At 34.8% G+C, this 26,480-nt stretch overlaps 1 protein-coding gene across 4 annotated transcripts in view; it reads left to right on the forward strand.

Moving 5' to 3' along the window:
* Positions 1–895: 895 nt before the first annotated feature.
* Positions 896–26,480, forward strand: part of LOC126733518 (ataxin-2 homolog) — a 78,461-nt gene continuing 52,876 nt past the window's right edge. The window contains exons 1-8 of one of the 4 annotated variants that reach the window (XM_050436846.1): positions 1,583–1,801; positions 2,434–2,461; positions 2,639–2,775; positions 20,582–20,946; positions 21,092–21,206; positions 21,261–21,359; positions 25,334–25,528; positions 25,643–25,833. In XM_050436846.1, coding sequence (XP_050292803.1) covers positions 2,706–2,775; positions 20,582–20,946; positions 21,092–21,206; positions 21,261–21,359; positions 25,334–25,528; positions 25,643–25,833 — 1,035 coding nt within the window. In that variant the 5' untranslated portion in view covers positions 1,583–1,801; positions 2,434–2,461; positions 2,639–2,705. Of the gene's footprint in view, positions 1,305–1,582; positions 1,802–2,275; positions 2,462–2,638; positions 2,776–20,581; positions 20,947–21,091; positions 21,207–21,260; positions 21,360–25,333; positions 25,529–25,642; positions 25,834–26,480 lie in introns of those variants that run through there. The other 3 variants (XM_050436844.1, XM_050436843.1, XM_050436842.1) reach the window with 3 other exon arrangements.

A 26,480-nucleotide genomic window follows, 5' to 3' on the forward strand; every position in this document is an offset into this window, starting at 1 on the left:
GGACAGACATGACAGTGTTGTCACATCTATACTTTAAACATCGTTAATATGGGCAGTTTTTATTAAAGAGTATTTTTTAAAGAAAAGTTAATGAATTATATTGGTCTCGTATAGCATTATATAATTGGTGTCTATTAATTGAGAAAAAACTAAAATATTTCTTTGGATAATTGGTCAAAGTTGGCAACCTCGCTTTATTGCTGATGTCTTTTGTTGTGACGTCCATCTTGACATTTACAGTGTTGCCAAGACAGTCAATTTTAAAAAGAATATGTAGACATATAAAATAATTGTTCTTAGTACGATTGCTGGCAATAGCAGCACATTCCTTATATCATTTCGTTAAAATAAATGTTCGTTTATATCAAATCGTTGAAGAAGTTAGAAATTTGATTTATTCTTAAGAACTGGTAACACTCAAATAATTGAGTATATAAGGTCATTATACTTACCTTACCGAGGTTATTGGAAAAAGAACTGCAGCTAATAATAAATATAATTTAAATCATGACGACGTGTCATTATTGTTCTTAGTAAAGTTGCTGTTAATAAATAAAATTACATTCCAATTCGTTGAACTGGCAACACCGAAGCACGTTGTACGGTTCAGCTCATTGGGCGCGCCAAAATGACGTCAATCAAACCAACGCTGCCAATAACGTCGACTTTCATTTTAATTTCATGCAAGTTTCTTGTTATTTTCTGATTTTAATTATTTACGATTTATGAATTTCATTACCACGTTAACCTTTACTTAAACTAACTTAAGAAAACACAATATTTATGCCGAAATATTTGAAATTCGTAAAACCTTTCTGAACAATCTGGCATCGTTGCTCAATATTGTCAACTGCCAACAGTCTGACTATGACAGACATTTGCATTTCGCCAGCCATCACTGGTAGAAACACAGTTTGCTAAACCATTTTAACGCGTTCCAAGCATTCGTACGTAAATAATTTCAACAAATAAAAACGGGAAAATCAAAGGATCCCGCGCACGAAACAACCCCGCGAGGCGACTGTTCTTTTATTATTGTTTAAACAAAAGAAAATCGCCGTCGTTACGTCACGCTGGCTGACAACAAGGCCATTTTGATTTCGTGCACCCTTTTTACCCGACGTTCGGTTTCTGTTTTAAAATAAGCGGAACCGTCTCCGGGCAAAAAAAAAAAAAAACGTGAGAATTTTTGTGACCGGAACCGAAGAAAAAAGTGTCAAAATTCCGGTGCCGACGAGAAACAGGGATACCGTCCACGGTACCGGCGACATGAGCAAAAGGAAAAACAGGGGAGGATCTGTTAAGTGAGTCTCGCTTTTGTTTTTATTCAATTGTTTTCGTATTTACAAAACAAAACAAACATTTTTGGCAAGTGGCCTTTGAAAACAGCAGAACGCGCGTCTTATTTTTACCAGGGCCCACCTTGATTTTCAAGGTTCATTCTCAGTTCAGTCAGTGTTTTATAGGAAATGCAGTTGTTGCATCTGACTTTTCTTGTCTTTGTTTTTTAATTTTTAAATGTTTGCGCTTATTAGTTTATGATAATTACTTTTGGGTATCCCGGTGTTAAAGATACGCTGCCGTTTATTTGTTTTGATATAATTTAAACTAAATCAAGAGATACCTTCTAAAATAAATAGTTTTACAAGGGTGACTAACTATTTAGTGGGAGGAGTCACTCCTGTTGTCCACCCTGTCAGCTGATACTTCACAGACTGTTGTTCTTATGGGTGTAAACAAGTGACATGCCCTTGAGAAGTTCATTTGTTAACTTTATTATTTACTCTTTTTTATTTGGCTAGTGAGTATTTACAATAAAATTTCCTTACCTCTTAACTAGCATCAAACCACTTTATCAATTAAATTACTTTTTATTAGTGTAAAATGAAATATTTTAATTGTTAAAATTTGTAATTTAGGAAATTCATAATCTAATTTTCAAAAATTAACAATGCAAAAACTCTCCAATATGTCAGTTTTCAACAAGGGTTGTTTGCAATGTTGCCAAATCTGGCAAAAGTTTGTAACTGTAAGTAAATTTATTTCCACACTAAAAACCAGTTAAATTTAATGTTGTTTGTTGTATTAATTAAAAAATAAAAAGGGTAAAACTAAAAAACATTACCTTATGAAAATGTATAGTATTGCATTCATACACACTGAGCAAACATTTACGAATAAAAAAGGATAACAATACACCACCAAAACTTGAAGTAGTGATGTGGAAACACCAGCTGATTCCTTGATAACAATCCCTTTATGATTGTAAATAAGTGACATAACAACATTGAGAAGCTTATTTCCAAACTTCATTATTTTTGTTTTCAGCTTGTTTATTGGATATTTAGCATAGAGTTCTATTACTTATGTTTCTATTGATTTCCTGTTAATATAAAATGGAATATTTCAATTATTTATATTTACTTGGCTTAGGCAGGAGAGGCAGAAAACAATTTAGAAAGTAAGTCTTACTTTATCAATGTGATGTTTTTTCCTATACAAACCTTATTTTGACTTAATAAAATGAGGTTATGTACCTTTTCCAATTAATTTAAGGTTATGAGGGTTGCGAAGTGGATCTGAGGTTATGTTGCCACTCCAAACAGAACATAATTATAATTTTTTTTTTATTTTTTAGGGCCCAAAGGCAGAGGTCTCTTGTAGGAGATCTCTTAACAGAAGGGGTTTATGGCAATCCGGCCTTTATGCATGCGGCCACTTTACAAGTAGGCAATATTGCAAGGATTATCACTGCTTCTGGACAAGTATGGGAAGGTAAAACACACACACATTACTATAACATTCAAATCAAAACATTGGATAAGCCTAGATTGTTAGTAGCAAACCAATATGGTTTTATAGAAAACTGTAGCACTGAAGATGCATTAATAACAGTGGTGTAGCTACCGGGCAGCAGGGGCAGAAGCTGCTGCCCAGCGCCAGGAAGCACACGGCGCCAGCCGCGTCCTATTTCTTGAATATAACAACAAACAAATAATAATTTAATAATAATAACTTTACAATATCAATATCTATGAAAAAAACCATACCCAACATAAACTTAATACGCCAAAATAAGGGAATACGGAACGAAAACTTCCGCCGCCAGCCGTAGCCCAAAACAAAGACAGCATGAATAGTTTTCTAAGGCGCGCCTAATATTGGCGATCGCAAAAAAGGGGGTAGTGGAGCAGGGCCGTATCTGGACCAAAATTTTGGGGGGGGGTTAGGCCAGTGACATTTGAGATATTAGGGATAAAAAAAACTTTTATTTATAAATAGGTTTTACTAAAAGAAGATACCAGTTTAAACTAAAAAACACATATAACAATGTTAAAATTTTAAAAATAGTAATTATAATAACAACTGAATATTTCTTTGCTTTTCCCTCGCAAAACGATTTAAGACCTCTGCAGTATCAATTATTAAAACATTAAAACTGCTTTTCTGTTGCTTTGTGAGATCAAAACTGGAGTTTGGCTGCGTTATATGGAACCCGCTCTATCAGAATCATGTTGGTCTCCTTGAATCTGTTCAGCGTAGATTTGCTAAGTTTTTGGCCTTCAGGCAGGATGGCATATATCCGGTAAGAGGGTTTGATCATCGGCAACTATTGGAACGCTTCAATCTACATCCATTACAACTCAGAAGAATGATCTTCTCTGTAAAATTCCTGCATGGGTTACTGAATGGATTCATTGATAGTCCTGTACTTCTTTCCGGTGTACGTTTCATGGTGCCTAGGCTTAATGCTAGACATCCCCTAACGTTCTTTCTGCCAAGGCCTCATACTAACATCCTGTTGAAATCGCCACTATATACAATATGCGCTATATTTAATCGGATCTGTCACATGTGCGATATAAATTTCTCTCCGGTTCATGTGATTGTCGATATCTTGGTGGATCATTACTCTTGGGATTAAGACCCATGTGTTTAAGTTATAGTTAGTAGGTATATTGCAGTTAATTTAATTTAATTTAATTTTGTTGAATATGTGATTATCTTGTTAAACTTTTATAATTGGGTTTTTATATCATATTAATAGTTATTTGTTCTAATTCTTTGGATAACTTTTGAGAATGTGACTTTACTTTACTCTTTTTCTTTTCTTTTCATTCTTTTAGGTTTGTTTGTGTGTGTTTTTTTTTTTTACTATATTTTTCATTGTTTTGCAACTGTTTCCTGTTATTGGGCAAGTTGCCTGTTGGAAATAAAGGCTTATTATTATTATTATTATTATAATATTTCTATGCACGCTTAAAAGGGCAAGTCCTGTTAGCCGCTCCTGACCCAATTCACTCGGCTCCCAATTCACTCGCGTGTTATCCTGGCTGGAGATTTTAATATTAATTATTCGGAGGTTTCCTTACCGCAAAGAATTTCTCTTGATGGAATCTTCAAATCATTTGCACTCACCATGCATGTTAATGCACCCACTCGTATTTCGTCCTCTTCATCGACCACTATTGATTATTTCTGCAGTAATCTGGACGGTGTTACCTGTTCAGTGCACTCAGTGGGTATATCGGACCACGAGGGGGTGTATGTCCAATTCCCTGGTGACTTTAAAGACTTTAAAAACAAATCTGGCCGCCGCATTGGGAGAGTGTTTAGCGGGAACAATTTGAATTTATTTTCTCAATCCATTTCGTCTGTTAACTGGAATGCAATCCGGGCTGCTCCACAACCATTTTCTTCCTTTTATTATACATTACGTGATAAAATAAATATCTGCTTTCCCTTGGTTAGACTTAAATCCAAGAGACGAAAACCATGGATCACCGCGGGATTAAAAACATCTGCCCAAAATTTGCGATGCTTAGCAAAACTTCGCAAATCTATTGACAATCAATTCATCAGGTCTTATTTTCAGGATTATCGGAAAATTTATAGGCATCTGATAAAAGTCAGAAAGGAACTGTATTACAATGAGCGCTTAGATTCGTCCGGTAACAGACAGAAGGAAAGTTGGTTAATCATTAACGAATGTAGGCAGTCTTCTCGTCGGCGGTTGGTTGAATCGGACTTGGGGCCCGATAATTTCAATGACTATTTTTCTAATATTGCTGAGAAGTTACTGGAAGCAGTTCCCAGTGACGGCGATCCATTGCAGTATCTTAATCGGAATGCTATCAACCAATCATTTTTTTTCCACCCTGTAGATGCCACCGAGGTCCTTGAAACAATTCAGTGCTTGAAGAATCATAGGTCTTCGGGTTCCGATGGTATCTCTTCACGTCTGCTGTTACTTCTGCCTGCGAGCGCTTTGGGTGCTTTGGTTTGAGCAGTCAATCAGTCATTTCTTCAGGGCGAGTTCCCATCCTGTTTAAAGGAAGCTATGATTGTCCCTCTTCATAAGGGTGGTAGCTTGGACCGACCCTCTAACTTCCGTCCCATATCAATTTTGTCTACCCTCTCCAAGGTTCTTGAGCGGCTTGCAAAAAAGAGAATTGTCTCTTTTTTGACCAAATACAATGTGCTGTCCCCTAATCAGTATGGATTTCAGTCATCTAGGGGCTCGCAGGATGCCATTTTCAGATTCTTGGAGAATGTGTATCTATCTATGAACTCCAAGGAGGCTGCAGCAGCGGTGTTCTGTGATCTGTCCAAGGCCTTTGATTGTGTGGATCATGGAATACTGCTGTCAAAGCTTGATTTTTATGGATTTAGGGGAGTGGCTTTGGGGTGGTTGAAGTCATACCTGTCTGGCCGCACACAGAGGGTGGTTGCATCTGGATTTTCGTCAGGGATAGCACATCTTAAATGTGGTGTACCTCAAGGGTCAGTGTTGGGTCCTATTTTGTTTTTATTATACGTTAATGACTTAAGCTCTCTATCACTGCATGGACTAATGGTTCAGTTTGCCGATGATACTACAATTCTGTGGCATAACAAAGATCAAAAAGTAGTCAGATCTCTCATAGTAGAGGACCTTCACAAAATTAAAGAGTGGTGCATCTGCAATCAGCTTGTATTCAATGTTGATAAGACTTTTGTTCTGGGCTTTAAGTGTAATGTAGAGGGTTTTTTGTTTGATGAGCAGAGCCCACTACATGGTGGGAATTATTGTCGATTTCTCGGCCTCTTCATTGATGAGAGTTTAAGGTTTGACAACCACGTTTTGGGCCTCGCTGCTAAACTTTCTTCTGGTTGTTTTGCAGTCAGGGTTGCCAGGCATGAGCTGGGGGGGTTGTTTGCTCGTTCAGTTTATTTCGCCTTAATAGACTCTCATATCCGTTATGGGTTGCCATTTTGGGGATTGTGCTCCAAGGGACTCCTTAACATGATTTTTACTATTCAGAAAAAAGCATTAAGGTATCTGTGTGGTGTTGGTCTGAGAGTCTCTTGTAAACCTCTTTTTGTAGCTGAAAGAATTTTAACAGTTTTCTCACTCTTTATATTGGAAACTGCAACACTTATACATAAGTCCGTAAGTCCACCATCCTGTACCAGTCATAATACTCGTCAAGTGGGCAACTTATCTCTTCCAATCCCCACCTCCTCACTTACGAGAAATTCTCTTATATTTATTAGTCGTAAAATATTTAATCATGTTCCTTTTTCGATTAGGACTGTTACAGACCTTAAAAAGTTTAGGAGAGAACTAAAAAAATTAATCTTACCAAAAGCTTACTACAGCATTGAAGAGTATTTTAACGATTCATTTTAATATTTAAAATTATTTGGTTTTGTCTTGTTTATATAAAATATGCTTCTATGTACAATCAAAATCGATTCTGTATTCTGTTTTTGTCCTGTATAACCAAATAAATACTTGTATTATAAATTCTAGGATTAGGAAGCTTTTAGCATAAGTTTGTAAACTTGGCAAATAAAGTATATTTTGACATTTGACATTTGACATTTGATACAGGTAACGTAGCCAGAATTTGCAACAGAGTATGAATATTGGGAAACAAAGATGGATTACATGCTGATAATGCATCAAGAGCATTTTTTGGCCTTTCTGCTTGAGGCAGCTTAATCCATTTTTGTTTCCACAACTGTAGTTCTGCAGATAACGTATCTAGGTCCAAAAATTCCTCATATGGTAACAAGTCTTCCATTTTTACTATGTGTGCTTCGCACATATTTGGTACTAGACAATATAACAATGAAAGTGATTTTTTGTGATTTGCAAATCTTGCAGATTTTCATCAGTTCTTCTATAAATTGATCAAAAAAAGGAATTGCAACTGTGATTCGAAAATAGTCCTCTGCAGTAGCTATCATGGCATTAGAACGACTCTGCTGTCGTGAAACTATTCTAGGTATTTTTATGCATTCTTCATCATCTATAGACTTTATAATAGCTTCAGATTTTTTACAAATATTTTTGAATTCTTGATCTATACTCAGTCTCATATTCCTGACCTGACTAATAACAGTATTCACATGCTCAACAGCGCTAAATAGATCAAAATCCACAGTCTGGAGAATTCTGCATAACGGTAGAGTAAAAACAAATAAAGTGGACGCTGTTAACATACTGATAATAAACTCACTGGTCATAATAGCTTGAAGGAACTGCAAAGCTTTTGAAGAAGTTTCGATGTCTCTTACTTGTTTTAGTTCTTCTAATGTTTCAATAATGGGTTTAAAAACTTTAGTAAACCTAATTAGTCCATCATGATTTTCCACCCACCGAGTTTCACACATGGATGTTAACTTACTCCATTTACTATTTGGAACATGTTCTTTAATTCTATTTTTTAATATCTCAGTGCGCATAGCTGATATTTTTATAAAATTTGCAATAGATTTTATTGTTCCAATACAATTTCTGATACTCTGAACCTTACAGGAATGGGCAAGAGCTAAATTTAAAGAATGAGCACTACAGTGCACATATATTGCTGCTGGATATTTTTCTCTAATTATAGCCTGGACACCTTTAAAACTTTAAAAAGTAAATTTAAAAAAAAAAGAGTTATAGTTACCAGTCGTTTCAATTTTATTTTACGTTATAAGATTTTCGGGGGGGGTTTGAACCCCCAAATTTGAGATTCAAGTTTAAAGAGTTTGGTGGTGAACTTTTTGGCGGCATTTTTCCTTAAGGTAAGTAGTGTAATTTAGTGCTTTAAACTAAGAGGAGTGCTTAATCAGCTTTAATAAGCCTGTCATAATTTTTTTTTCTGTATTTTCGGCTTCCTTGCATGGGCATAATACAGAGCTTTTAGTAGTTTTGATTTAGTCAAAATTTATACAATTAAAATGTTCTGTAACTTGAACAGGCAGCGGCCGTGGCAGTCATCAAGTATCTATATTATACGGCCGCCTTGACTTTGGAAGTTAATAAGGTGCTATTTACAACAATGCATTAGAGTCAAATTGATGTTTTTTTTTTTTTATTACAACAGTACAAGACTGACTTTGATAGCATTCTAAATTCTAATATAGTCAGTTATTATTGTAGGATTATACTTTAGAAAATCAAAAAATTTAATATTAAGGTCAGGGGCTTACTAAGGGATATTTTTTATGCTTGTGCTGCCTTGGAGTGTCTTGGACCAACTTATTTATTTTTTTTTTCAGAAACTGATAATGAGTAAACAGAAGCCCAGTAGGGGCAGGGAGTATCACAAACGACGACTAGAACAAGAAGCGAAGAATTCGAAACTCCCCAAAATTAGTCATTATTTTAAACCTGCGCCAGTGCTTGTTGAAAAAATTTCTTCATTACTGGTATCAACGTCTGAACAACTTCAATCTTCCAGTAATTCCTCAATTGCTCCAGTTTCTGCAGAGTTCTTGGCGCCTAGCGTATCTGGCGTATACCATACATTATCAAATAACAAACAAAGTGGTGAATCTCAAACAAATTACCCATTCTTGTTTTGCCTTGCCTTCATTTGGCTTTACATCAACCTCTACCAATGTTCCACAAGAAAATAACAGAGCACAACTTTACTTAGAACTTCTAGAAACTATTTCCGAAGACAGTAGTGTAAATAATGTGTTAAAAACTGTTTTGGGAAAAAATATTCTACCGATATTGCATATTTATTTATTTATTTATTTATTCATAATACGGGAAAACCCCATTAACTGTAAATTTTACAAAGCAATAATATTTACATAAACAACTTTCATAATCTAAACCTACTTAAAAAATTAATACTAAAGTAAAAAACACCTATACTACATATACTAGAAACAACCTTAATAATTTATATGCAAGAATGTAAATACAAAACTTTATGCACAATTATGAAGTAAGTGACCTCTTTAGATGCATTAAGGAACTTATGTTAAACACATCAATATTCGAATTGTTTAACAAATTCATATACCTATCCATAGGATTGTTAATTCCATAGGATGTTCTGTGGATTGGAATGTTAAAGGTTACATTATGGCGCAACCCGTGATGAGGAACATTAAATCGTATGCGACCCAACAGATCAGGGCAATCAATAAGCCTATTAACGATCTTATATATAAAACTAGCACCAGAAATATTACGGCGTTGCGACAGTGTCGGAATAGATAATTGACTTTCAATATAAGAATAGTCATGGTTCTCAATGACAGTTAAAGTTCTATGAGCACAATATCTCAGGAATTTATGTTGAACTCTTTCTAAAGCATCAATATGAATCTGGTGGTATGGAGACCAAACTACAGAGCAGTACTCCAATATAGTTCTTACTAGGGAGCAATAAACCCTTCTTGTTGAAGAGACTGAGAAATATGAACAGTTTCTCATAACAAACCCTAGCAATTTTGATGCTTTTATAGAAATTGAATTAATATGATCAATAAATGTGAGTTTCTCATCAAAAATAATTCCTAAATCCCTAATAGATGCAACATAATTCAGTGGCTCATTATTAATGAAGTAGTTGGATTGAAACCGGTTGATCCTGCGAGTGAAACTAATAACACAACATTTCCTAGCATTTAAATGAAGATTGTTTTGTTCACACCAATTATTTAGGCGATCCATATCTGCTTGTAGTAAATCTTGATCCACAATACTACCAACCACCCTCCAAAATTTTAAGTCGTCTGCAAACATCAAACACTGACTATACAGGAAACAGTTAACTATATCATTAATAAATAAATTAAATAATAAGGGTGATGTATGCCCTCCCTGAGGGAGACCTGATGTTACGCTGATAGGATCAGAAAAATGTCCACCTACCCTGACCCTTTGAATACGGCCAGTTAAAGAATTCTTAATCCAACTCACAAAATCAACATGAAACCCTACGGAGATCAGTTTTGACAGAAGAATTTGATGATCAATACGATCAAACGCCTTACTAAAATCGGTGTATATAGAATCAATTTGTTTATGATCCTCTAATTTACTCATAAGATCAGATTGGTAACAGATCAAGTTAGTGGCAGTAGACTTATTCTTGCAAAACCCATGCTGTGAATCTGATATTAAGCCTTTGCATAACCAAGAAAGTTGATTAGCTATGAGGCTATCAAAAAGTTTAGGTATTGAAGATTGAATGCAAATACTTCTATAATTATCTATGACATCCCGACGGCCAGCTTTAAACAACGGCACAATAAAACTTTCCCTCCAGGCAATTGGAAATGTGGATGTTTGTAAGGAAGCATTAAATAACAAAGATAAAGGAATGGCAAGAGTACATACACACTTCCTCAAGAGAAAATTCGGAATCCCATCTGGGCCTGCAGTAATCTTGTTAGGGAGAGAGCTAATACCTTCAAATATATCATATGTTAAGATCTTAGTAATGTTTAAATTTAAACCATTAGCGGGAGCATTTTGCAGCTGATTATTATCAATACCAGGAGAATAAACAGTTTGGAAAAATTCTTTAAACATGTTTGCAATATCCAAACCACTGGACGCTTGCTTGTCACCATAAAAGAGCGTATTGGGAAGGGTATAATTGGACCTCTTATCATTGATATACTTCCAAAATGATTTAGGGTCATTCTGTAAGCCAGAATCTATCCCTTCAATATATTGTCGGAAGCACAAATCAGACATACGTTTGCATTCAGACCTAAGGCGAGAAAATTTTATATACTTTTCGTCTGTATTATCTCTCATATATAATGAATGAGCACTCCTTTTGTTCCTAGTTAACTTTCTAAGTTCAGGGGAGAACCACTTAGGAAATGAGGAAGTTCTATATTTCTTTAAAGGAATAAAATATGCAATCCCCATAGAGAGATATTCATAAAAAACGCTGATTGATAAGTTAAGATCACTATGAGATAAACACTCGTTCCAATTAATTGAGGAGAGAAAGATATTAAGCTCATTGTAGTTACCGCTTCGGAAATCATAAAAAAATTCTTCATAAGCTAGATTTGAAGAAATTGAGTTATTTGCTGTTGAAATATCCAAATGACACTCATATCCAATATGATGAAAATTAGCTTCGAAAAGAGGGTCAGAAGCTTTAAGAACATTTAAATCCTTAACATTAGAAAAAACCAAATCTAAAAATACATTTCTATCATTAGGAATCAAGTTACATTGATAAAATTTTAAATAACCAAATCTTTGTGCAACATCTAAAGCTGGGTCACCTCTTGGGCATTGAACCAGGAGACCATGCTCATCATTGCCCCATGCAGCCCTTGGTAGGTTGTAATCTCCAAACAGATATACATTTAGGTTGGCATATTGAGTAGTAACACACTCCATGGTTTGACAATGGCAGATATAAGTATCCCGAGGTGATTGTGGAGGTATATAAACACCACCAATAATGAACTTAGTCCCATTACACTGGCATAGAATCAGAATTTGCTCAATACGGTTCTCTTGAATAGAAATGCACTGTGATTGTATACTATCACTGACAAATATCAGAATACCACCTCCACTCAACTTACTGCTAGTTCGACAGCTTCTGTCACATCTGAAGACCCTGAAACCCTTGCACGTCAGTTCAGCATCTACAATACTGTCATTCAAATTGCTCTCCACCAATATAATTATATCATAAGAACAGGACATAATACTACTGAGTAATGGTTGAATCTTCGTACGAAGACCTCCAACATTTTGGTAAAACACAGTTAATGGGGTTCAAGCAAGTTTTTTTGTTTGGACTCTACAACCACTGGAACACCTCTACGATACTGAATAATCAGGTTTTCCTCACCAGCAGATTTTCTATCTAATAAAGACTTCTTAGATTCCTTATATGCATCCTGTTCCATCTTAGTCTGGTCATTAGACAGTTTGTATGGCATCCCACGAAGCTTACCCTTACATTTAAGGGCCGTCTTAACAGTAGTAGCAGTGCATATCAGTTTAACCGGTCTAGTGCGATTAGAAACTTTACCTACCCTAAGTACACGACTTATGGTTGCAACTTCTTGCTGCAGACCTAGCTTCTGGAATACCTCTTGAACCAGATTTTTGTCGTGTAATATACGATCGTTCAAATTAGTCGATGTAGATTCTGGAACATTGTAAATCATAAGATTATTTGCTCTTTCCAAACGCTGTTGGACCTCATAACAAACTGAATTGGGAATGTCCTGGGATTTACTATTCTCCAAAGTAACAATCTTATTTTTAAGATAGTTTATTTCTTCTTCCATCTGAGCAAATTTACGGACAAATATAGGAACACTTTTAAAAGCATCACGGCATGTGTCACAAAAATACATAAGCAGTCTTTTCTGCAACACAACAGCTCGAATTTCAGAAGAAGACAAACCAGAGCATTTTTCTACTAGGTGGATTCTAGTTCTACAGCTGTCGCATGCAATAAATAGTTTTTCATCATCACCCAAAGCCAAAGAGCAGGCTCCACACTTTTTATTTCCAGACATCTCTAAGTTCCTTTCCCAGCAGTTGGAGATTCGATATTACTTCCAATTTGACTGGACTATAGTCTGCTGCCTCCCGATTTCGCGTCCGATCGCCGAGGTCCGAGCCACAAATTCCAATGTATTGTTACTTTTTATCTATTGTTGTGTATACAATAGAGGCTATTGTTCAAAGTAAATCACTGTTTATTCAATAATTAAAGGTTCTACAAGGTGTCCTGATGAACTACTAGGTTGCTAACATCACTCATATATACTATAACAAAAATAGATTATATTGGTTAATTTAAACTTAGCAAAAAGTGGCATTAAATGTGGACACAAAAAGATGCTGTTAATACTTTCACATTCTCTCCAATGTTCATATTATTATTCAAAAATCTATGGCATAGGTCAGCCCCCAAGTTTCATTAAAAAATGTATTATTAAATACGGATCTTGTAAACCAACTGAATCTTTTCCTTGAAATGACGGGGGTAGGTGTTTTTCGGCAACTTATTATTTCTCGAAATCAAAAAGTGGGCTGGAAGTGCCTAGGCAGTGGTTGTGCTATTCCTTGGAACAAAACGTTTGTTACTGTGAACCTTGTCGGTTATTTGGTGATAGATCAAAACCATATTTCAAAATTAACTGGGTACAAGGAATATCCAATTGGGGCATGTTATCCAGAAAAATTAATAAGCATGAAAATGCCAATTTTCATATCGAATCATGTATTATTTATGATGCCTGGAAGGCAAATAAATGTATAGATTCTCAGATGGAAGACATTCTCCGAAAGAGAGCCAATTTTTGGAGGCAAGTTTTACGTCGAATTATAGATGTCACATTAACTCTGGCAATACGCAATCTCCCATTTAGAGAACACCGGGTTTCAAAACATGAAGTTGAAGGGACTCTAGTAGGTGGAAATTTTTTATCAATTATAAATTTACTAGCAAGATACGACCCAATTCTACAACAATTACTAGAGAAACCAAGTGGATCAATTAGATATTTAAGTCCTACGGTACAGAATGAGTTTATCAATCTAGTGGCGAGACAACTAGAAACTGAGTTATTTATTGAAAGAAAGAAAATGTGCTATATTACGTAAGACAACAAAATCTTCTGTACAAGCATCCTAAAAACTAAAAAATTCCAAATTCACTTTAAATTTCAAACAAACATAACATCTAAAACACTTTACCATAAAATTTACACACATTACCAAAATTAATCATAACAAAACAGATTGAGAAAAAAAAAGCATCTTTTTGATAAATTTCATTAAAAAATAAGTAAAGCTGTCAATAAAACAGAATTTAGAAGAAGTAAATTAAATTATTTAACAGGAAACAAAACTAAAACACTAAAATGATGTCAGAGCACAGGTTAAAAGGTATCATTAAAAAAATCGTCAAGGCTATAATATGCCCTGGATAATAAAAGTGATTTTAATTCCTTTTTGAATCTCTTCTAAAATTTGTCCGATACATAGAGGAACATGGTTGTAAATTTTTTTGCTAAGGTATGTAGGGTTTTCTATGTTGTCTAGGGTTTGTTGATGGTAATGAAAAGTCCGGTGCGGGATTTTCAAAGTATTTAATAAAATAATTAAGAAAACTATTGCACAAAAGAGTTTGGAGTAGACTTTAACTGTTAACTGATATGGTAAATCGCGTTCACATCCCTATGTCGAGCGGCTTTAAAACACTTATAATAACTCGTCTCACGTCTTATAATAGAAAAGGAAAAGGATGCAGCCACGTCTTACTGATCCTGACCTTAACCCGTCTTTTATACGTCTTTCCGTCTTAATGTTAGGGACTCGCCCTACGTCTTTTAAGATTTTCCCGAAAACGCGTCTATTTCGGAACCTTCAAGAAGACTGTCCACCGATGTCCCCTTTCGTCATCGCCGATGTCACCGTTAAAGTAAAAACTGCCACCTAATCATAACACATCGATAAGGAGCGTTCACGGAGCCTGAATGAGATCATTGTTTATTGAAATGGAATTCGAAAGAAAAATAATATTATACGTATAAATTAAATAACTACGAACCTAAAACTAATTCATCCTACAGGTATATAAGTGAGTTCTTGGTGAGGGAGGATGTAGGGATTGGTAAGGGAAAATCGTTAACCTGGCGAGTCATATGACCAGTGTTAGAGGAAGGTTTAGGACATTTATGAATAAGAGTAGCTGTTTCTAAGATAAAAAGAGTTAGGATTTTTTGAGATATAAAGAGAGGTTTACAAGAATCTCTTAACCCAGCGGAACATAGGTATCTAACTGCCTTTTTTTGAATCACAAAAATTATGTTTAATAATCCCTTGTTGCTTAAACCCCAAAAAGGCAAGCCATAACGAAGGTGGGACTCAATAAGAGAAAAGTACACTGAACGTGCAACTACCCCTCCCAGCTCATGCCCCGCCATTCTTACTGCAAAGCATCCAGAGGATAATTTTGTTGCAAGATTTAGGATATGATCTTCGAAGCGAAGGCGGTGTATGGTAGTGGACGGTGATGGTAATACCAAGGAACTTACAGCTTTCTTTGTTTTGCAAGGGGGAGTTTTCACTAAACATAAGGCCCTGAACGTCACACTTAAATCCCATAATAAAGGTTTTGCCCACATTAAATACAAGCCTGTTTGCAGCACACCACTCCGATAAAATCTTAAGATCCTTAAAAACCTGGGCTCTAACATTATCAGAATCTCTATGATTCCATAAAATGGTGGTATCATCAGCAAACTGAACCACTTTGCCCTGCAGTTTTAATGAACCCAAATCATTTACATAGAGCAAAAATAATAGTGGTCCTAACGCTGAACCCTGAGGGACTCCAGTTTTAAGGGATCTGAAATCGGATAAACATCCAGATACTGCAACTCTTTGGGTACGATTAGACAGATAGGATTCCAGCCATTGCAATGCCACACCTCTAAAGCCATAATTATTGAGCTTAGACAGCAGTATTCCATGATCTACACAATCAAATGCCTTGGATAAATCGCAAAACACTGCCGCCGCGGACTCTCCAGAATTTAAGGACACATAGACACTTTCCAAAAAGCCGAAAACAGCGTCATGAGTCCCTTTTCCCGTTTGAAATCCAAACTGATTTGCAGATAAAATGCAATTATGTTGCAAAAAAGATAAAATTCTGATTTTTGCAAGTTTTTCAACTATCTTGGAGAGGGTAGATAATATAGAAATTGGACGGAAATTACAAGGCTCACTCACATCTCCACCCTTATAAAGAGGGATAACCACTGCTTCCTTCAAACATGCTGGAAAGATGCCATTATGAAAGGAATTGTTTATGGCAGAAGCTAAGGCATTCAATGCTGAGTCAGGCAAAAGGAGTAGTAATTTTGATGATATTCCATCAGCTCCAGCTGATTTATGGTTTTTTAAGCTTTTAATTGCATCTCTAACATCAGTAAGGCTAACAGGATAAAAGAAAAAAGAATTTTGAACTGACACTTGTTGAATATAATGCAAAGGATCAATATTAGTATTCACATCCTTGAGCAATAAATGAGGAATATTACAGTAATAATCATTTAAACTATTTGGTCTTACTTCTGGTTCTGAAACTTTCTTGTGAGAATGCCTGAAGTCATTTATAATTGACCAACATTCTCTCTGCCTATTTGAGGACATATTCAAGCGGTCACTATAATATTTAACCTTAGCTGCTTTTATCGTCTTTCTATATCGACTATGATATTTCTGATGATAAAGAATAATGTTTGCATTAGTTGCAAACTTGCACAGCTTAGCCAAAAAACGGAGGTTTTTAGCTGAAGTTCTGAGGCCTGCTGTGACCCATGGTTTTCTATTTTTCATTTTAAGCCTCTTTTTAGGAAAACACTGATTGATCTTGTCACATAGCACATGAAATAACAAAGTAAACGGGTCAGGAGCCATTTCAACTGCATTCCAATTAACCAAAGCTGCAGTAGAAGAAAAAGCATTAAAATTTGCTCTGCTGAAAATTCTTCCTATATAATGAGATGAAGGAAATACAGTGTTGCATGGAATCCTAGCGAGAATGGCTTCATGGTCAGAAATACCAGATGAGAGTACGCTACATGACACATCATTTAAATTTGTACACAAATAATCAATAGTAGTTGCAGATGAGGATGTTATACGTGTGGGTGAAAGAACATGCATCTTCAAGTCATAAGATTCCAATATACTTAAAAGGGATGTATGATATGATGGCAAGCTTACATCAGTGAAGTTAATATTAAAGTCACCAGCCAATATAACTATGGAGTGTAGAGACAATTGGGATAATAGAGAATCAAGTTTGTCCAGGAACATACCAATATCTCCTGTGGGTGGTCTATAAACACAAAGAACATATAAATTTAATCGCTTACAAAAACAAAGGGAGAATTCAAAAACCTTCTCCAACAGAAAGCTATCATACTTATTAATTTTACAGAAAAAAGCTTCTGAAGCTATTGAAATCAGAGATGCTCCTTTTTTTCAATTATTCTGGACACAACACAAGACATTACCAAAATTGACCAACTTAGTCTAATATTTCGCATTCTTAAAATTATCAAGGACGAAAACAGACAAATGCCAAAAGATATTCAGATTAAGGAGATTTTTACAGAATTTTTTGCTGTTAATGATCATACTGCCACAGGATTATTACAGTTTGTGAACGATGTGTTTACGAAGAAAAATATCGAGATTTCCAAATGTCGTGGTCAGGGGATGATGGCGCTAGTGTCATGAGTGGATGCTACAATGGTTTGCAAGCGAAAATTATTGATATGGAAAAAAATGCTCACTATGTGCATTGCGCAGCTCATAATTTAAATTGGTTTAATGGTTATCAATGATGCTGTTAACGGAGTATCCGAAGTTTCTAATTTCTTCGATCATGTGGGTGCTTTGTATGTATTTTTTTTGAAGCAGTGTTAAAAGGTGGGACTTGTTAAAACTCCTGTTAGAAGCATCACCTTAAAAAAACTAGCTCTTCTCGTTGGGCTGCGAGGTACGATGCTTTGGTTGCCTTAAGGGCTAATTACAAATAAGTTTTACATGCTTTGACAGATATAATTTTAAGAGGTAAACCGAGTGAAAGAAGCGAAGCAGCAGGTCTAAAAAAATATATCGAAAAATTTGATTTTATTTTACTTATTGTGCTATTTTCGAAAATATTGCAAAGTCTAAATATTGCCTCACAATACTTACAATCCACAGATTGTGATATAATGGAGGCTACAGCTTATTTAAAAAGTGCCTATACAGAAATGATAAACTGTAGAGAAAATTTTGATGAACTTAAAAGTGAAGCAATAATTTTAGCAGATAGCTGGGGCGTAAACAGTGAGTTTTTAGAAAAACGAGCAAAACAAGTTAAAAAGTATTTTGATGAACTTCTGAGTGATATGGGTTTTCCGATGTCGAAAAGAAGTTTAAAAATTTCAGTATATAATGCTACTCTAGATATTGTAATCAACCAGTTAAAAAATCGATTATCAGGTTTTCACAATGTTTCTTCGAAATTTAACTTTCTATTCCCAAAATGTCTTATTGAGTTAAGTGATGATGAACTTAGGAAAATGGCGGTATTGTTATTTGAACAATATAATGATGATTTACAATATGAAATTGGGGTCGAAACACTAAACTTTAGGTCTACTTTTCGAACTGAAATTGTTAAATGTAGTAATGTGAAAGATGTCGCCAAACTTTTGATATGTGATCATCATACTGCCACGGCTAGTTTTAAAAATTTATATGCAGCGTTTTTATTATTTTTAACAATTCCAGTGACTACTGCTTCTGCAGAGAGATCTTTTTCGAAATTAAAAATAAAGTACTATGTCGCAATCGAGACTTAGTAAGTGGGCTCTTTTGAGCATCGAAAATGAAAGAGCTCAAGGTTTGAATCTTGAGTGTTTAATAGATCTCTTTGCAGAAAGCAAATGTCGAAAAAAAGAGTTTTCATAATGGGTAGACGGCAGAAAGGTTTATCTTAATATAATATTTTGTTAAAAAAATTATCGAGTTTTTATTTTTTTGCCCCCCTCTCCCTCTTCAGAAATGGCATGAGCGCGACTGGGCTCTGATGCCCGGCGCCACTAAACGAAGCTACGCCACTGATTAATAACTCTGTCTAGTAAAATAATTAATAGCTTTAATTCAAGGAAGAAATGCATAGTTATTTTTCTCAACTTTGCCAAGGACTTTGACACTGTGTCACAACTCACATCATGTATTGATAGAAAGTCTTGAAATCTTCTTAAAAGTCTTGTCTAGAGAATCCCTTTCAAAGAGTTAACATAAGAGGTGCACCAGAGATTTTCAGGAGATTGCTTCTATTAAGCTTCTTTACTATGCACTAGTTCGTCCTCACCTAGAGTATGGTTCATGTATTTGGTCACCTCATTAGGTATCAATCGCATTCAGATGATTGATCAACCTGTTCAATCACAAATTTTTAAGATACATTGCATTCAAAAGAAATTTTCCCCTTTCCACCGAACCATTTATGGAAATCATTGCTTTGTTACCAGGGCAGTCAAACTTGCTAACCAGTAATAACAGTTGGATTGTTTTATTAATAAAAGTAGTTTTTTTCCCTTGTAAACTGTTTTATATTTTTGTAAATTGGGCAATTGCTTGTTGAAATAAATAAAGAAATAAATAAATGAAGCCCTGAGTCAATCAGGTCCAGTGATGTATGGGGTGCCACAGTATCGGGTTCAGTGCTTTTTGTGTTGAATACTGATTGATTTGTTGTTTTCATTGCTTTTTGTGAGAACACATGGACTGAAACTTACAAAAGGGCAGAAATTATTATATAAGCCTTGGTTTGGTGTTAGCCTACTTTCCTTGAATACAGGAAAATCTCACTTTATTTGCTTTTCAATGACTGAAGCTACATCACCTGAAATTGTAACAATTAAAATACATAAATATATGTACATGTAATAAACATTATAATTGTTATTGTAATGATATTAAGGTTGCTAGTAGGAGTATTTTTTGATAAGCATATGAAGTGAGAAACTCATGTTGATTATATTGATTGCAAATTAAAAAAGCTGCTGTACAAATTTAACCTTTTAAGAAAAAAAATAGATGAACATAGGATCATTAATATATATAAAGTTCTGGTTGAATCAGTATTTAATTATGGAGTATGTGTTTGGAGATCAGGATATTCAACCATATAAGCTCCATTAGAAATAACTTAAAAAGAAACACACAGAAAATTGTTATTGCATTTATTTGCAAAAGTTCTTAAGGAAGTGAATCTATTAAAATTAGGACGATTGGCATTTGTTAGGGAGAAAGCTATGTATTTGGTTTTGTCAACACTTAATGTAAGTTTGAAAGAGTCTAGCCAATTATTGATTAATCTTAAACCTAAAGATGTTTTTTCATGCACCTCTTCCACTTACAGTTTCACCCACAAAACTGGCCACAGTATCGTCAGCTTAAGAAACCACCATACCTTTTTCAAGTAAGATATCTATTAAAGATATTTAATTATAGATGCCCTAAGAACGGTACCCTGTGGTATTCCTATCAGCATCTCTGAGGGATCACTATACTTAGATATCATTAATTTTAGTCATCTGTTTTCGGTCCGCCAGATAACTCTTAAAAACTTCTAACACAACCCCGCTAGAGCCTTCGCTAGATCAAGAAATGTTGCAAGGCACTTTTTACCTTTATCGAGAGGTGTTCTTTTAGGATTTTTCAAAAATATTGGCAAAATTTATAATCAATAGTCCTCATTAACATAAAACAACTTCTCAGGTGTGTTTAAAACCTACTCGCAAGGCTTCGATGTGGTCCTAGAAGTGGCGGCACGTATCGAAAACCCGGACGGGCCGGACTCACGACTGCTCACCGAAACCCACACCGATCGACTCATTTTTAAGGCCTGCGACATACTGAGTATGACTTTTAAGAATGTGGACCTCGATTATCCGGTTAAAGACACGTTCCAGACTGACACGGCGATTTCGGCACGGCATAACGGCAATAAAAGTATGGAGGAGAAGGAGCTGGAACCGTGGGACGGGGGCCAAATTAACGGGAACGATGTCAGTTTGGACTTGGAGGCGTCGAACGGTTGGGATGTCCAGGATATGTTTAGAAAGAACGAACAGGAATATGGGGTAAGTATTTTTATATTATGGGAGCTTACTTATATTTATTTATAAGAAAGGGTAAAATCATATTACACTTTAATACAATTTATATTCTGTTGTGATGGACTAAAGAGCTTGTTTTTAATTTAAATTACTAAAGGCTATTTCTTAGGTCACTTCTACCTTCGATCACTCTCTGAGGGGCTACACTGTTCCATTGCAAGCGAATGATTCGGCTGACTACAGAGAAGCTCAGGCTAAAGCGGAGCAGATTGCCAATGAAATCGGTTAGATTTTATTAACATTTAAAATTTACATAAAAACGTTATTGTTTATTGTAGAGAATCAACCGGCATACAAAGCTCGATTAGAATTAGAAAATGGAGACGAGGAGGCCGCATTTGCTGCCGTCTCTAGGCCCGCGCAAGATTCTGCTAACGGTAAGGAATTATTGTTGGGTGTAACTTGAAAACTGCTTGGGATATTTCCATAATGTTTTCATGTCATTAAAGGGGGGACCTCTGGGGATGGATTTAAGGGTAAAAACGTGGTGTTGGGTTGGAAATTTGGGCAATTATTTTTAGAGCTTTTTTTAATTTTCACGTTTTTCTATTACAAGAATATTTTGTCGATTTCAAGAGTACTTGGAAAACTGTGATTATTTTCATTTACAATCGCATGATTGGAAGACTTTGCTTTACTTTTTTCATTTGTTGCATCTGCTATAACGTTATAATTTTTTTTAATATTATTTTTATTGCTTTCTATTTGATCTTTATAAAAATTAAATTTCTGTTTCTTAATTAAATTGTTTAGTTTATTTCGATAAACTTTATAAATAGTGTTTTGTTCTTCAGTAAATTTTTTTTAAGTATATCTCTTATGTTTTATTGAAGTAATCAAACCGGTTGTAATCCATTCCTTAATTTTTTGGTGTTTTGAGTATTTCATAGGGCATCTTACGGTGACATTTTGCAAGGACTTTTTTAAAATATACAAAAAGGAGTTTGTGGCTTGTTCAGGATCCTCTGTACCTAAGACTTCTGACCAATCCTGAGCTAACAAACTCTGTTTTAAGAGATCATAATTTATATGATTGTAATAGTCTATTTGTATTAGTGCTTGCCTCGAGATTAACATTCAGCATAATTGGGTAGTGGTCTGTTATATGAGTATTCAAGATAAATGATTTAAATTTTAAATTATTTGTTTTAATTTTTTGTCCGACAAATAAATGGTCAATAGATGTGGCTGTTTCATGAGTTACTCTTGTTGGAGAATTTATGTGGGGTAAAAAGCAGTTTTGGGCCGACTCCCCTTTCTATTTAAGATTTTAGGGGTGTATGTCAACCTGTCCAAGGGGTTGCGGATAAGGGTGGGATAATATGCTTGTTTTGTTCCTCTTTCGTTTTATAGAAACTCTTTTGGGCGTTTTTTTATTCCAGTTTTTCGTTCCTAATATATGGCCATTTCAAGTTTTTAAATTGTCACCCTGTATGTGATACTTTATTATATTTTATTGAGAAAGGAAACTTGCTTTTTAGTTAAAATCACTATTTAATAGTTTGTGTCGATCTACTGTGTATCGCAATTAGGTGGTTCGCCCTTGTATATTTTTTATTTTTTTGTTTCCTGTTTTGTGACAATGGTTCGAAAATTGCTTTAAATGATACCACTAACAATACTTTTCTGTTTATTTTGGTAGAAAATAACATTTGAAGAACAACATTCTTGCGTGCTCTTGATATCTATATTCTTACAAAATTAATACCCACATCATGCTTTTTTTAAATATTTGACTTTTAATCTAGGTAAAAAAATAAAAACTATAAGTTGGTATACAATGTTATTTTTGACTGTTCACAATTTTTTTTTCATACCTACCTACCTACTTGCTTGACTCCATTGCTATACCTTCTTCTTATTTTAATATCCAATTCAAATAGATACTTTGAATAAGAGTTTTTGTGGTAAATTTTTTCATTTGGTATAATTGTAAAATGTGATGATAATAAAAATAAAGACCAATAACACATAAATCAAACAAAACAAGACATTTATTACAAAATATACAAAGTTGGCTACATATAAAAAAAAAATTATGCGATCGTATATTCTTTTAGGGAAATATTTCAACATGCATATTTCTATTTTTGCGAGGATCTACAAGCTCAGGTAAATAACATATCGAGTAGAATATAGTTAATTTCTTTTTCATGTTTTCGCAGAATACATCGTTTTTTAAAATAATTTCCTTCTTAATGCCCAAAGGTGTCCAAACTGCAAAGCAGCAGTAGGATCTCCCAGTTACCAACAATTGGCCTTGTATTTGGTAAAACCATTTGTGGTTTTTATTAATTTCTCCGTTTTTCTTCCAAAATGATATTTTTCTTTGCATTATCGCATCTTCAGGAGTGAGATTTTTAGCACTAAAGGGGCATTTGATTTCAACAATCTCCTTCTTCCCAATAAGGCCATCGGGAGTCGCTGCCAAGAATGAAATATTTTCGCTTACAAATAAGCCACATGGTAATACCTTATCATCAATTAATGTTTCTAAAACATTGATTGCCCGTTTTTCATTTTGTTTGCCCCACTCAATGCTAGCAGAATGAATTGTTTTTGGGTACAAAGTTGTTCCACGAGCTTTTTTGTATCGCTGTTGCTTCTGGCACTAAATTTAGAGCAAATTGCATAGTAATTTGATGCCGTAAGACGCTTTCTTCGCTCTAAGTGCCACAAATCAGATTGGCTCTGTTTCTTTGTGAGCTCTTCAAATAATTTGATTTCTTCTGCATTTTTTTTAATACTAGCTAGAAAATCTTCTTTTTCTTTTTGGAACTCCTCAGGTGTTAGATCAGGCTTTTGACATTGATCACCGTAACTGCTATCAAGTCCAGACTTCTCTTTGGTTTGGAATAATCTTTTCCGTTTAATATATTTTTTCTTTAATTCCCTGTTTTTAACTAAGCCAATCGGGCTTTTATGATTAAGGAATTTTTTAATCGTGTATATAGGCTTTTTAGTATTATGAGAAATTACAGAAGCTAAACAGCGAGCCTGATGTGATCCTCGTTGGCAATAACTAATGCGTTTTCCGTCAATAAATTTTGCAATGATTGAGTTAAATTGCTCCGATACATTATTGTCAACATCTTGTATTAAACTCACGCTATTTTTTGAAAGATAGCTGACAAAGCTATATAATTTGTCATATAGGTCTGAAGCAACAAAAAATTATAAATATTTATAAGGCAGTCATAAACCGTAATTCTTTACACTTTGGGCTTTTAGAACCTACCTGTCATTTTTAAGTCTGATAATATGCTACCACTGGGTTTATATTGCTCATGACAGAAATATCCCAATTCTGCACAAAGTTTGTGTTCTCCAAAAACGTGGCTAATAGAATTGTCTAAGTCTTGTTTTAACAAGTTTATTTTTTCTAACATCGGAACACCCTCATTTTTTCTATGTTCGATAGTTTTTGTAATTGCATATCGTAATCTTAGCTGTTCTTTCTATAAAAAAAACAACGTTATAAATCTACAAATATGTTTTTCTTTACCAGAAACATAAGTATTTTTCCTAAAATAATTTTTCTACGAATAGTAAGTACTTACGCTTATTTGCTTCCGAAGAACTAATGGCCCAGCATTGACGTCTTTACCTAAATCCCGAATTTTCCGGGAGTAATTTCGTAGAAGTTGATTTCTGCACTCAGCATGACATTTTTATATGGATGAGCATCTAACATTTTTTTCAGAGAATTGCAGTCTCCGTCAGCTATTAATTTATGGTAGATTAATCCATGTTGCTCTAAACTATGGAGAAATCCTTCTTTTAAAATATCGCCTTCCATGCTCGTTGAAGAACCTTCAAAGTTTTTAAAGCATTTATGCCTTTTAGGCATCTGATTGTGTCCTTGATTTTTTGAGAGTTGGCAAATTGTACAATATTGGTTTTTTATGCCAATAAAAAGGACCTGAAAATTACATTTTTGATTTCGCGAAAAACTATAAACCGCTAATTCAATTTTTAAAAAATACTAGTGCAAACACAGGAACACTTCAGTTTTTCAGTATGTAACCACCAAAATAAAATGCAAAAAATGATCGCAACGAAACCACACAGCTACATCCCGGAACTATCACGCACTAAAAAAAAAACCCAAAATGCATATATAATAGCAATATTAGGTAGTAATGCAGGTATATAAAATGAAATTACATCGGATCCCGGCGTAAGAGGATCACTGAAATTTTATTAACCGTTCTAAAATAGACATTTATTACTACCGCGTCTCTCACCGCTGCCCCTCAGCTGTGTGGCTAGAAGATAGGTAGCGGAGCCTTAAGAAATACATGTTTTGAGGAATATATTAAAGTGACTCGATTTTTTTTTTGTGCAATAGGCAAATACATTCCTCCCGCTAAACGAATGGGCCAAAACAATGGAAAACTGGTACGAAACACACCCCCGCCCTCTGGCAGCTCTAGCAGTCAAAACTCACCCTCCCCCAAAGATACACGGCCACCGGTACAATATCCACCGCCGATGAACAACAATCAACATCCGGTACACCAGAACAGTATTCACACAGTTCCAAGTGAGTTTAATTGCATTTTTTCTCTTATTAATATAATCACACATTTTAAGTTTTCATTATTAGAAAACGATTAGAAACCCTTTAAGCTCAAACTAAATGTATTTTTATGATCAGACGCGCATGCACCTCCTGTACAACCCCAACAGCCCTCGCCCCAACTGCAACAGCCTCAATTGGTGGGACCGCCTCTGCCCCACATGCACAACTCCCCGATGCCGCCCCAAGTGGCGCCGCCCCCGCAAATTCAAAACATGCCGCCGCCACAGCAGCCGCCCCACAATATGCCGCCGCATAATCAACCCATGGTAAGTGTTAAGTTTATCATTTTACAGGGTAACTTGACAACTACTGGAAATATTTTTTTTTTTATGTTATTAAAAGGGAATTACTGAGGATGGGTTTGAGATTTGGGTAGTTAGAGCTGATTGGGTTGGGTAATTCGTATGTTTTTGCTGTTATTTTATTAATTTTTTATTTATCTATTATATTTACTTTTTATAATATATATCAACTCACTATTAAGGGTACAGTAGATGGTCTACTAGAATCTTATGCAGATGATACTGCCCTTGTGATTTCCGGAGAGTCTTGGGACATTGTGAAAGATAAATCTGTAAATAATTTGACTATAAAAAAAATTGGCTTCAAACGTTTAAATTATTATTAAACTTAGCTAAAACAACATGCATAGCCTTTTCACCTACTAAGGCGAATAGACCACATTATAGTTCTATTTTAGTAGATAATCACTGTGTTAAAGAAACTTCATGTACAAAATACCTTGGAGTTGTAATTGATGAGTTTGTGAAATGACAACCGCATATTGACTGTCTTTCCAACAAAATTCGAAAACTAATTCATAACTTTTACTTATCGAGGGAATTTTTAAATACTAAGACTTTAATAATGTTGTATAAAGCATTTATGGAATCAATTATAAGATATGGTATAT

Source organism: Anthonomus grandis, chromosome 2 (genome assembly GCF_022605725.1).
Source record: "Anthonomus grandis grandis chromosome 2, icAntGran1.3, whole genome shotgun sequence".
NCBI lineage: Eukaryota > Metazoa > Arthropoda > Insecta > Coleoptera > Curculionidae > Anthonomus > Anthonomus grandis.